Raw genomic sequence first — 13,555 nt, forward strand, 5'->3', positions numbered from 1 at the left:
TATGGAGCAGTGATAGAAGGCCCGGAGCAGATTTTGGGGGAGACGGTTGTTTCTGAGGATTCTCAGAAAGTACAGTCTCTGCTGCGCCTTCTTCAGCAGCTCCTTGGTGTTGGCACTCCAGGTTAGGTAGTTCTCCAGCTCAATGCCGAGAAACCTGAACACCGGTACCCTCTCCACACAGGCCCCGTTGATGATGACTGGCTGGATGTCAGCTTTGTTTTTCCTAAAGTCAATAACCAGCTCCTTTGTTTTGGTGGTATTGAGGAGCAGATTGTGGACTTTGCAGCACTCTGACAGCCGCTCCACCTCGTCCCTGTATGCCAGCTCACCCTCCTCGCCCGAGATGAGTCCGACCACAGTCGTGTCATCTGCGAACTTTACAATGTTGTTGCTGAGGTGGGTGGAGACACAGTCATACGTGTAGAGGGTGTAAAGGAGTGGGCTTAAGTAGACAACCCTGTGGCGAGCCGGTGTTCAGGCTGAGAGCAGTGGAGGTGTGGGAACCCAGCCTGACCCTCTGGGAGGGTTACAATAGGGGCTGGTTACAAAAAACGACGGAGTACTAAGCGCGGTGCAGACTGTTAAAAAAAAAAATTTAAAGCATTAAATTGGAGACAATGGGCTGTAAAGCCCTTGACGCACATATGAAAGGGGAGAAGCACAAGCGCTATGCCGGCAGTCAGACAACAACTGTCCCCATTCGGATGTTTGCGGCACCGGTATCTACTGCAAATGCAAACACCAACGTTACGCCCACTTTGGTGTCTTCGGGACCCCGTACAAGTAATGCCTTCAGTACATTCTCCCCAACTCCTACAGTGTTTTCCCCAGAACAAATTACAGCCCTAAATTCTGGCCTGATAATACAGACAATTGAGCGCCGATGGCACGAAGTGAAACTGGGGGGGAGGGGGCATCTTCCCCCGGGGAATTTATTGAAAATCGATGCTCTCGGTGCATTTTCAGGGTCTCTGAGAGGCTTTAGATCCATGATTATAGGGCAGATTTTATCAGTGTTTCACTGATTTCTGACCTAAATAGTATTAATGTAAAGACATTTGAAATTTCACCTTAAAGTTCAACATGCAAGTTAAACTGTTTTGTTATAGATTACTGAGGTCTATGATCGACTGAAAATCTACGGGGATTCCTTAATTACCTGTGATCAAGTAGCGCTGTAACAAAAATGTGCATGAAAATATGACCAGTGGTTTGCTCCATCTTATGCAACCCAATGAAGAGAATCGATCATCATGACCTCCTGTTGATCACAAAGGGATCTGAACCTCAGAACTGCCACCGTAAAATAAGTTGCTGTATTACTATAACTAATGATTTAGGATGTTTCTGATGCAATTACCGTAATATATGTAGAACTAAGATACACTGGATAGCAGGGCCGTAACCAGGATTTTTCAAATACCGAGGTCAAGCATGGCTGACAGCACCTCCCCCCGGCACAACTTAAATAAATAAATAACAAACCAAGGATAGATTTGGTAGTGGACACATTTATTTTAACAATTCTAAAACTGTGGCACCATAACTGTGGTGTTTTATCTGACATAAAAGTAGAAAGGTAGTGAACTCTTGAACTGAGCATACATACCTAAAGTCCCAGTTACCTAAAGTATTGGCATTATTTACATTGCAGCATACACATGACAGAAAGGGTGTGAACTGCTGAATTGTAAGCTTGAGTATTACACCTTATAATAATAGTGTGTGTGTGTGTGTGTGTGTGTGTGTGTGTGTGTGTGTGTGTGTGTGTGAGAGAGAGAGAGACTGAGAGTTTGTGTGTTATTTGTGGGTGTCTGTATGTGTAGAGACATTCTGAGCAGTAATGTAAAGGCATCAGTCTATCTGGCTGTCTTGAATTGAGATCCATTTGCATGCATTCTCTGAAACAGAGTGTTCTCACCATTGCCTGTAATGTAAGTTTGGCTCATAACACATTTACTTTAACAATTCTAAAACTGTGCCATCATAACTGTGGAGTTTTGTCTGACATAAAAGTCAAAACTGAACTGAACTGAGTGTATTGCTCAGCTACCTGAAGTATTGGCATTATTTACATTTCATTATCTTAAATTACATTAGAATGTAGGGCTATTAGTTCTGTGTGAAGACTATGTATTAGAGAGAGTGTGTGAGAGTGTATTATTTGTGTGTGTGTCTGTGTGAGTGTGTGAGAGAGAAAGAGAGAGTTATGAGAGAAAGAGAGAGAGTTACTCGAACAAGCCCGTTTACTCAGCCCTGCACAGGGCTGCCTGTGACAACGTAGTTTTGAATGTTTCTCGAAATGCTAACTAAAATGTAATAGGCAATGACAATGAAACGTTTCCCCTTGGAAAATTGGCATGACGCCGCTGAACGGTCTGCCACTGCACTGACAATATTTTCTCACCTCCCCTCCTTCTCTTTCCCTGCTCTTCTATTGGCTGTCCGAACCTTAATTTAGTTTGTTGCAACATTTTCATTTTGCACTCGGGTAAAGCTCTATAATGCGATGTGACTATTATGCCTACCTAACCTAACGTAGGCTATGTGATAGAGCGTAGACTACACCCTGCCCGTTTTATCCAAAACCCAACTTCCCCGGCCGATACTAGTATAGGCTACGTCGCGTGACGCTGCGTTAGACACAGCAACGATAGAGATAGAGGCTGAGAGATTTCAGATGACATTAGACAAATGTGAATTTTATTGGGGGGAAATACAGATGACGTGGATGTGGACGCTGCGTTTTACATTGATCACTGCTCGAATTCAGTGTAGACCAATTTTAAATTTCTGAAAAAAATACCGAGGACATGACCTCGGCGTCCTCAATGGTAGTTACGGCCATGCTGGATAGAAAAGTCAGGCAACTGCATATTATAAAGTTTAAATTTTGGCACTTTATTAAATGGACTAGATTAAGATTAAAACATTTAAAGGAAAAGAACTTATTTCATACATTTAAGTTTGCAGAAAGATTATGTACTTATAAACACATTCATGAAGAGAATTTGTTAAGTGTCAAATATAGCATAATTTCGAATAATAATAACGATAAGCATATTTGGCAGTGTGATGTCACTGTGAGCCTTTAACAAAAGAATAATCCGGAGCCTTCTTTTGTTAAATGGATCCCAGTGACATCACACTGCCAAAACTGCTTATGATTATTATTTGAAATGATGCTGTATTTGACACATTTGGACAACTTCACTTTGTGAGAGTGTTTATAAATACATAATCTTTCTGCAAACCCAAACTAATGGATTAAATTTTCTGCTCCTTTAAAGCAGATTAATTCTCCTTGGCTTTTGCTTGGCCCAATGTTGGGCAGCCCTCTCATAGTCCATCTCGCCGTCATCCATGCTGATGTGGATCAAATTGTCCAGCGAGTCTTCTCCTCACTTATTAAAATCAGTCGGCTTTGTCCGTCTGGTGGGGGACAACATCGGCAGCCAATGAGATCGCTTATAATGAATCGGAAAATTCTGGGATGTCTGACGGTTTCTTTCGATATTTTTATTGGACTGTTTGAACACGTGATCTTGACATAGCCAACAGATTAGTTTGTTTACATCATACCATGCGGACATATTACTTTGACAGAATCAATACAAACATTGGAAAAAAAGACGGCTTGTTTAACACAAATATCAATCGATATGTAAATGGATCTGTTATTTGCTCTCCTATGTATCGAGTTACTTGTGGGTAGGAAATTTAACGTATCAGTATAAATCTAAGTGTATCGGATTTTAACTAAAGCGACTAAGCGTATTGGCAGGCAGAGCAAGCGGATCGGGCCCGATACACTAAAACGCTTTGGGGAAAACCGTGTACTACACTCAAGGCCGAAATGCTGTGGGTTTTGCAAACAGTTAGGCGACACACTCCTATACGTCCAACGAAGACGTGAGCACCGTCTTCAGGGCAATGTTCCCTGACTCAGAATGTGCAAATTACAGGTGATGTAATATCTCAGCAGTGAGGTCGCTTTGTCCCCGTCTCTGGCGGTTTCTGTACACCTTTCACAAAATTCCACATCACAATGTAGCTTTGGCAGATGTAGATGTAAACAACAACAATAACACACATGTTTAAATGGGCGATAATGTGGCCACATCTATTGAATTTGATAACGTGATGTCAGTGGGGGCGTGGCCAAGCATCGGTCTGTGAATGGAGGGCGGAGTCAGGGAAGGTAAGTGGTGGGATCATTGCACCTGATGGGGATTAACCTGTGTTTGTGTGTCTTCCCCAGTGACCGCGCCCTTTAAAAGGAGAGGAGAGCAGAGAAAGGGAGCTCTCTCCCCCCAACCAGAACACGTACGTGCGTGCGTGCGCACGCGGCTGGGAAGTGATAAAAGGCTGAAAAGTTAGCAATAAATAGTTCATTGAGAACTCAGTTCTGGCCTGCCGTGCTTCTGTGCTCCACCCACCTGGTCCAATACTACACGTGATTACCGCGATATTCAGCGAGATGCGTTATATGCATGCGCAGTAGTGAAAAAACCGACAGCCTGACTCGTACACGATATGATTCAGAATTCTTTGGTATTTTCCGTCCTGCCGATAAACACATCAATTAACACAGACACGGCACGCGCTTAATATGTGGCGGCTTTAGTTGACGGTGTGTCTGAATCTTCACTTCATATATATTTTTTATTTTCAACTAGCCAGCCGGGCTGGCTAGTGACAGGAATTACCCGCCAAATGACAAATTAAGTCACCTCGGGCGACCGGACCACCGCGAATTTCAAGCCCTGCATAAGGGAAGAGATCTCCATAATTATCAGAGAGGAACTTAAGAAGGCGCTGGCAGAGGACCTCAATGTCCTAAAGTTGGAAATACAGGCGATGCGGTCGGACATCGTAAATAACACAGCCGCGATCTGCACAGAAATTGAGCATATGAATGTGGACATTCAGGACATGAAAGGTGGATTGTCAACATGGTCAGACTAGGTGGTTTCACTGCAGTCTACGGTGACCAATCTTCAAAAACAGGTGGTCACCCTAAAAGACCGGTGTGAGGATATGGAGGGCAGGATGAGACAGGGCAACATCCGAATAACCGGCATCTATGAACAGCCGGACTCGAGCTCACCGACAGCTGTATCAAAAGTTATTAGAGAAGCCCTGCAGATGGACCGGGACATCAAAATAGACCGCTCTTCACACCAAGCTGCTTACCTATTGCAGATTCAGTCATCCCAGCCTGGTGCAGGTCTACAATTTTGTTTCTGGTGTCCTTTGACAGCTCTTTGGTCTTGGCCATAGTGGAGTTTGGAGTGTGACTGTTTGAGGTTGTGGACAGGTGTCTTTTATACTGATAAGTTCAAACAGGTGCCATTAATACAGGTAACGAGTGGAGGACAGAGGAGCCTCTTAAAGAAGTTGTTACAGGTCTGTGAGAGCCAGAAATCTTGCTTGTTTGTAGGTGACCAAATACTTATTTTACCGAGGAATTTACCAATTAATTCATTAAAAATCCTACAATGTGATTTCCTGGATTCTTTCCCCCCATTCTGTCTCTCATAGTTGAAGTGTACATATGATGAAAATTACAGGCCTCTCTCATCTTTGTAAGTGGGAGAACTTGCACAATTGGTGGCTGACTAAATACTTTTTTGCCCCACTGTACATTCCCCCGTCTCTGCAGAATCTGTTTGATGCTAATTATAGTAAAATAATTCGGAGCATTAATAACGATCTAGAACGGTGGTCTATGCTCCCCCTGTCTCTGCTAGGGCATGTTGAAAGTATCTGCATGAACATTCTGCCCAGATTACTTTACTTGTTTCAAATGTTACCTATAGAAATTCCAAAATCTACATTCGATAATTTGGAGAAAACGTTGTCAAGATTTATATGGCAAAAAAGCGCCTTAGAATTCGACTTAAAACCCTCCAGTTATCTAAATCAAACGGCGGCCTTAAACTTCCCAATCATCTAAAATATTATTTCTGGGCTGCACAAATGAAACCGATGATGGCTTGGCTTCAGAACAATATAGGTACACGTTGGCTTAACATAGAAAAAGATCTATGCTCGCTAAAGTCTCTGCAAGACCTACCCTTCCTAGGGGTGGGCGATATGGGCAAAAAATAATATCTCGATATTTTTTAGGATTTTAACGATAACGATATTTTGACGATATTTAAAAAAAAAAAACACTTGCTTAAAGATTACAATAATTACAATGACTAAAAGAATCATTGCAGTGACACAAGTATTTAAGGAAAAGCCATATTTATTTTCTTAAACAACTTTAAATGAATAAAAATGAATAATTCAATTGAATAAAAGTGCAACCAGGCAAATTTTTTTCTTCTGAACAATCCACACATCTTAAAGAAACATATTGAGCGATGCAAATCAACAGAAAGTGCTCATTAAACTTCACATTTTCTTCCAGGAGTGTGCAACAAACACGCAAAAAAGACATTTTCTTAAATATCCAAATAAGAAATAACTTAGAACTTATTAAATAAAAATAAATAAACTACAGTGTAGTCATATTGAAAACATTGAGATTTGTAAACAAATGACAAAATTGTGGAAAGAAAAATCTCAAACAGAAAAAATACTTAATGCCATCAAAGTTAGGAACAGACATCAGTAACTTTGCAAACCTTTGAAAATTCTAGGCCAACAGGTTGTTCACTTCTTCAAATTGTGTGCCAAAAACACTAATCTGTCCACACTGCCAGGCTTGAGTGAAGCCCGGTGACAGGTCACAACATTTCCACCTGTGCTAAATGCTCTCTCTGAAGGGCTGCTGGAGGCTGGGGCACACAGATACTTTTTTGCCAGCCTGGGGAAATGTATCTCTTGGGTTTTCCACCATTCAAGGGGGTTCACATCACTGTCCACCTCTGGTATCAGAAGGTAGCTCTTAATCTCCTTCTCTATGCCAGTAGCCTGAGACTCCCTCTCCTCTCTCACTGACTTTTTGAAATAACTACCAAAAGACTTCTTTGTTTTTTTGGCTGGTAGCTCAACGTCACCTTCTACTACACCCTCTGCTGCAGTGGCACCTTCAGCTGTTGCAGTTGAAGGGCCTGGAGCATTGCTCTCTTCCTGAGTTGCCATAGCCATAAGCTCAGATGAAATTGTGGACATAATCGTCTGATCATCATCATTGTAGCGGTTCTTAAACCGTGGGTCAAGCGTGGATGCCACACTTAGAAGGCCATCCACATTGTCATCTCTGTATTTGGAGTTAAGGTGGATTTGTGGATTTTTTTATTTGTTTTGTGAGCTGTGTGTCATCAGACTGCTCTGCCAGGACCTCTGAGTTAAACAATGAGAGCACCGGTTTCAGGTAGGAGATGGTAACTACTTGCTCACCTGAGAGGGCATCTGTAAATTCAAGGAGGGGACTAAGTGCTTTGCTCACTGACTCCAGCACATCGATATCTTGCCATGAAGGGAGGAGATGCCTGCGCTTTTTGTCTCCCCCCAGCACATGTCGAATGGCCTTTTCTTGCTCAACAAACCTCTCGATCATGCGCTGTCTTGAGCCCCATCTTGTAGGTGATTCTGTGATGAGTTTATGGTCAGGGAGCTTCATCTGATTTTGGGCATCAGCCAGTGCTTTTTTCAGGTTCCAGCTGTTGGAAAAGGCTCCCACCACCTTTTTGCAGACACCAATGGCTCTGTCTATCTTCGTATCACGCATGCTTCTCTCTGGAAAATATTTGAAAGAGTACATCATTGCCATGAATGGAGCAACAGGCTTCTTTTGTCCTTTTTGTTCCTATTGTTCAGTGTGCCACTAGATGGCGCCAAACAATATTATAAGCATCTGATACTACTAGCTGAATGGCAGAGGTGAACTTGAGATAGGAATTATTCAATGTCTGTCTGTGTGCTTTCTACACAACGCACTCAGAGTTTAGTTAGTTAGTTGCTTTTACTTACATTATGTATGTATTCATCAATAACAGCCTTATAATACCATGCATGACCATTTAAAATTCCATTAATTTTATGTAGTACAGCAGGCATATTATTTATCACAGTTCCCTGCTCAACACATCTTAACAACAACAATAATAATAATAAAAAATAATTAAATGGCATAAAATATCAAAATACATTATAATAAATGTCCAATTTCGACATTGACACTCTTAAAATGAATGTGTTGGAAATCAACACATCTTTTGTGCAAGTTTAATTTCAACAAGAGTTGTGTTATATTTCAGAAATGTTTAACACCAAAATTGCACAAATAACACACATAATGTGTTAAAATGAACAAAAGTTCTGTTGTCCCAATCTGGACATAGAGATGTGTTAAAAAACAATGCAAGTTGTGTTATTTTCAACACGTGTGTTTTAAGAGTGCACACTCGATTAAATGCAGTAATTAACAATAATGACATTTAAACTTACCGATTGCAATATGAAGCCGGTGCCCAAAGCACGGTAGCCTCTTCCAGTCATTCATGCGGAGTGCACTGACGACGTTGGCGCCGCTGTCCGTGGTCATGCAGACCATGGCCTCTTCATGCAGCGACCAGGATGCGAGGGCATCTTTCAAGCCCAGGGCAATGACCTCTCCTGTGTGGGCCTCTGGGAAGTAGGATGTCTGCAAACAGTAACTCCGAAGTAGCCAAGATTCGTCGATGAAATGGATGGTCAATGAAGGGTATGGCTCTGTTGTTCGGCTCGACCATAAATCCGTTGTTGTTGCGAAGTATTTTAGGCTCTGCACTTCGCTTGCCACAGCTTTGCGGGTGTTGTCATACAGGGTGGGGAGAGCAGTCCCACTTAAGTATTTTCGACTTGGCACTGTGTAGCGGGGGTCTAGGACTTTTACTAGCTCAATGAAACTGTCTGACTCCTCCAACTGCATCGGTAACATTTCCCTGGCAATGAAGTGGGTGATCGCATTTGTGATGTCTTGCCATCGCTGACTTCTTCTGTCGTAGGGCACCTTTTTGCTGAATGATTCAACCAGCGTTTGTTGTGTAGGCCTATGTGGAACAGGTGGTTTACCGGTGCTTGTTTTTTGTTGAGCGGAGTCTCGAAGTTTCACAAATTCTTCGTATTCCTTGCTATGGTTGGTGCGCAGGTGGTGAAACAGATTTGTCGTTGAGCTTTGTTTGACAGCAACAGATTTGCGACATATCTTGCAAATAACATTGTCCTGAACAACATCGGTCTTTTCGAATCCAAACCATCTCCATGCCAGAGAAGTAGACCCCCGTCTTGGAACTAAATCGTCTGAGGTGGTGGCCCCAGCCTCAGAGTCAGATGCTGCCTGTTCGTGCTGCATTTTCTCCAGCTGCCTTTCTGCTGCCAGCATGGGCCTCGTGCAAGGGTTTTCGCGCGAAAACACTAGATGATGGTGCTGTACCTATTTTTTTTTTAAGGCTGGTGTGGCGCCGTGATGCCGTGGTGAGAAGGAGCACTGTCTCCGCTCTGTATTGATTTTTGGCGGCTTAATTAAAAAAACTTGATAATGCAAAATTACACATCGTCAAAACAACATTCACGATGACATCGCAGATGATACATATCGCCCACCCCTAGGTAGGAGTGGAGAAAGTTATCTATGAAATACCAAGCTGTCAAATGGCTGCTAATTAGGTTACCGGCTGTATTAATTAACTAATTAGTAATGGGAGCTTAGGAATTTGAAACAGGGCTCTATAATATAGATATAATTATGGATTATTTGAAATTATCTTTTTTTGACCATTAAATACCATACAGGAGCCACACTGAATAATTATACAATTAATCAGTGGAGGATATATATTCAAAATTAATAATTTAAAAATGAAAATGTATATAATTTTAATTTTCTGTTTTTCAATTTCTCAAAATAAATTAATGATTGATGGAGTCCAATTGATGGAGCAGAACTCAAGGGCTGATAGATGAAGATGAATAGAAACTTTATTTGTATCCATTCATCTGTGAGTCAGTAGAGGTGTGGAGGTTTTCATAAGATATATTATCTTGTCATTTGATAACTAGATTTCAGTGTATAATAATCAGTGATTTACAGTATTAATCAGTCAATTTTGTTATCAGTTGTTTTTATTTGTAGCATTGTTGTTGTTTGTTTCTCTTGTCCAAACTAGTGATATCTCAAGTCATAAATTTTATGATAATGTTAGTTTTTGTGATATTTGTTGCTGAACTGCAGAGTACTGATCTGTGTATATATAATGGTTAGTGTTTCTGGATCTCATAGTATACTTATTTTGTTCTAAAAATTTTATGTTCATAATTTCTATTCTATTGGGATATATTGCTTCTGAACTTCAGCAGAATAATTGGTGAATTATGGTATCAATCAGTCTGTTTTACTATATTTTTAAACTTTTTGCCTCAGTATATCAAGTATTGATTACTTTTGATTCATAGATATTATGCATATTTTGTGAATTTGGAAACAAATGCCATAAAGATTGGGTTACAAATAGTTTTGTGTGTGTGTGTGTGTGTGTGTGTGTGGGGGGGGGGGGGGGGGGGGTTCTCAAATATTTCTTCGGACAAGTCAACTTCACATTCGGACAAGTAAATTTCCTTTCAACTTGCCCGACAGGACAAGCGGTTTCAAAAGTTAACGTAGAGCCCTGCCATTTTAGACGAGAGTGTGGAAGAGGAAAGCTATTGCACTAGACTATAAACCTTAAATTGACTTTATTGCTATTTCAGTGCAGTGCACATTTTCAGAAGCAAAATGTTTTATATATTTATTTCAATTTGATTTGCCTGTTTTTGAGTCCATTGCTGGTAATTTGGACCAAGTTACTGTCTTTTGTCAGTATTGTTTTCAGGTACAAAATCAAAATATAAGTTGTGATAATCCTGAGAAGGCTCTTTTTAATTTTTTTTTTTGGGGGGGTCATTATTTATGGGGGAGGGGGGCTATGAATTTATGGGGGGGTCATGAAAAAGTGACACTACTTTGTACGGAGATGAGGAGATTATTGCCTCCTACAATGATGTGGCTTGGGGATATTCTGCAAAAATTTTCAGCCTCGCTGCGCTCGGCAACAACATGTACCCCTAAAGTCTACTTTTCTAGCCAAAAATCAATGACATAGTGTATTATGAACTGTATGAAATGTGGTGGCCTGAATGCGGGTACCGAGCGCATTCGGGCCACCACATTTTCCATTTGGGCCAGTAACTTTTCAATTCCACTGGCCCAATGGGCCACCAGTGGTAAATGCTTAATGTCTAGGCCTGAACACTATTAAAAGTAATTTCAGGAATAGATCTCTTGTGTGATGTGTAATTCACCCTCTCATTGAAATATGGCGGAAATGTTTCGGCGCGCGCTTTGCACATCACGGACCTCGGTGATTTTAAAATGCTGCTCCGGCCCTGATCATCTCTGCCCCTTTTTCCCTGAGCAGCAGGGTTTGAAACTCCAGCTATGTGCCGCCACATAGTGCGCTTGTCAGTCGTCAGCAACTTTGTTGCTTTGTTCATTAACCGCAGGTTACCGTATCACTGATTTTATCTGAGACATTAACGAATGTTCTAAACAATTCTAACATGTTGTCAGAATGTTTATGCAGGTGCTCATGGGAGTTGTAGGCGTGTAATATTACACTGCAATGCGTTTATTATATCAGATGCCTTCAGAGAAAACTACAATTAAAATATATTGTCATACCACAGAATAAACCACCCGCCAAAGTGGCTAGTGGGACTAAAGTCATTACCCACCAAAGCCCAATTTTACCCGCATTTGGCGGGTGGGCAGGTGCTAATGTAAAGCCCTGGTTCTGAATAATAAAGTTAATTTTCCACACTCATTGTAGGAGCCAAACTTTAATTTAAACTTGCTTTGGTTTAGAGATTCATATTTTTTGCTTTCGATTTACTGGCACTCAGCTTGGAACTTTTATTTTGACGGAGTCTTAGGTCACCTGTTCAGGTAGAAGATGGTGCCCTCCGTGTGCTCAGTCGAGTCTCAGTTAGACAATGGAAGATGCTGGAGACCAGTAGTTGTGGGGTTTTATTTATTTATTAATTTAAACCGCTTCAAAGCTATGCTTGAACAATTAGACTTAAAGGAGAACTGAAGTCATTTTTAAACTTGCTTTATTTCTTAACGTGTTATTCAATTATGGTTTCGGTTTTAGTAACCTTATATCGTGACTCGTATTGGCAACTAATTGCAATTAAATATTATATTTATCGGCCTATTCGGTTTTTGTAGCCCGTGATGTGGTTCGTTTTAGGTAAACAAAGCAAACATTTAAAACGAAACAACTCTTTATTCCTTTCAGAAAACTGAAAGATGGGTTCTCGGTATGGCCATGGGTGCGTTCATTCCCCAGAAGAACCGCCTCCTTCCATTCTGCCATCAACTGATCGTGTTCAAATAATGCTGTGGCGAAATCACTGAACTTGATTTTATCCAGTCTACGGCTGTGACGTGACCCTCGTGATTACTGATAGACTGTCTCAGTGTCACCTGCGAATAAACAATCACGTTTTAGAAAAGAAATGAAAAAACATCCACTTTCAAAGCCGCTTCATAGTAACGAGTAACGAGGACCCTGATAGAAATGTAGTGGAGTAAAAAGTACGATATTTGTCTTTCAAATGTAGTGAAGTTAGTCATAAGTTTCCAAAAAAAATACTTAAGTAAAGTACCGATACTCAAAAAGTGGACTTCAGTACAGAACTCAAGTAAATGTACTTCATTACTGTCCACCTCTGGAGATAAGCGCGTAACAACTAAACAGCATCCAAAGTGTTTTGACTTTGTTAGACCACTACACTCATCATCTTTAAAGTCAGTATTAAATCTGTTGATGAAGTGTGTGTCATTGTGTCTCTGCAGGTTGGGGTGGTGTGGTGTCTCAGATGAAGGCTGTGCTGCTCTGAGTTCAGCTCTGAGATCAAACCCCTCACACCTGAGATACCTGGATCTGTCCTATAATAATCTGGGAGACTCAGGAGTGAAGCGTCTCTGTGCTGGACTGGAGAATCCTCACTGTAAACTGGAGATACTGGGGTAAGATCATCTCTCTGAGAGTCACATGACCTGCTCCTCAGTAAGACCCATTCTCTAATAGTGAGACTGAAGCAGAGGTTTTAGCTTCATCATCAGTGTCCTGAGGAGGAAGATTGTTTCTGTTCACTGCACACTGATGATTTGTCACAGAGTCTTTGGGTCAGATGGACGTATGTGAGAAGCTGCAGCACAAAACGGGACTTGATCCGACTGCGATGTGTCTGAACTCACTGTGAAATTTACTACAACACTGTAACGAATCCCACAAACTGCACCTGAGACTCAAACTAACTGCCCTCTGTGTGAGCAGCAGTGACATGGTGGAAATGATCTCGGGAATACAAAATTTGAAAACTAAAATGAGACGTTAATGCCAAAGAATTGATTAAAAGCCAATTTTTTTTAAATAAAAAAAAATTAAAGAAAAATTAAATGGAGCCGTCCATAGTAACCGTCTTTCTGTCGATTTTTGAATAATTCAAATAATGTAATATAGTAATAAATATAGCCACAAGCAGCGATCATCAGGATCCAAGCAATAAGGGG

At 41.1% G+C, this 13,555-nt stretch overlaps 1 protein-coding gene across 4 annotated transcripts in view; it reads left to right on the top strand.

Moving 5' to 3' along the window:
• LOC132882240 (NACHT, LRR and PYD domains-containing protein 12-like) overlaps positions 1-13,555 on the top strand; it is a 506,140-nt gene that overhangs the window by 352,432 nt on the left and 140,153 nt on the right. For 3 of the 4 annotated variants that reach the window (XM_060915514.1, XM_060915515.1, XM_060915517.1), the window contains one exon: positions 12,836-13,009. The exons of the other annotated variant lie outside the window; for it this stretch is intronic. In XM_060915514.1, coding sequence (XP_060771497.1) covers positions 12,836-13,009 — 174 coding nt within the window. The remainder of the gene's footprint in view (positions 1-12,835; positions 13,010-13,555) is intronic. 4 annotated transcript variants of the gene reach the window in all.

This window comes from Neoarius graeffei, chromosome 2, assembly GCF_027579695.1.
Source record: "Neoarius graeffei isolate fNeoGra1 chromosome 2, fNeoGra1.pri, whole genome shotgun sequence".
In the NCBI taxonomy this organism is placed as follows: domain Eukaryota; kingdom Metazoa; phylum Chordata; class Actinopteri; order Siluriformes; family Ariidae; genus Neoarius; species Neoarius graeffei.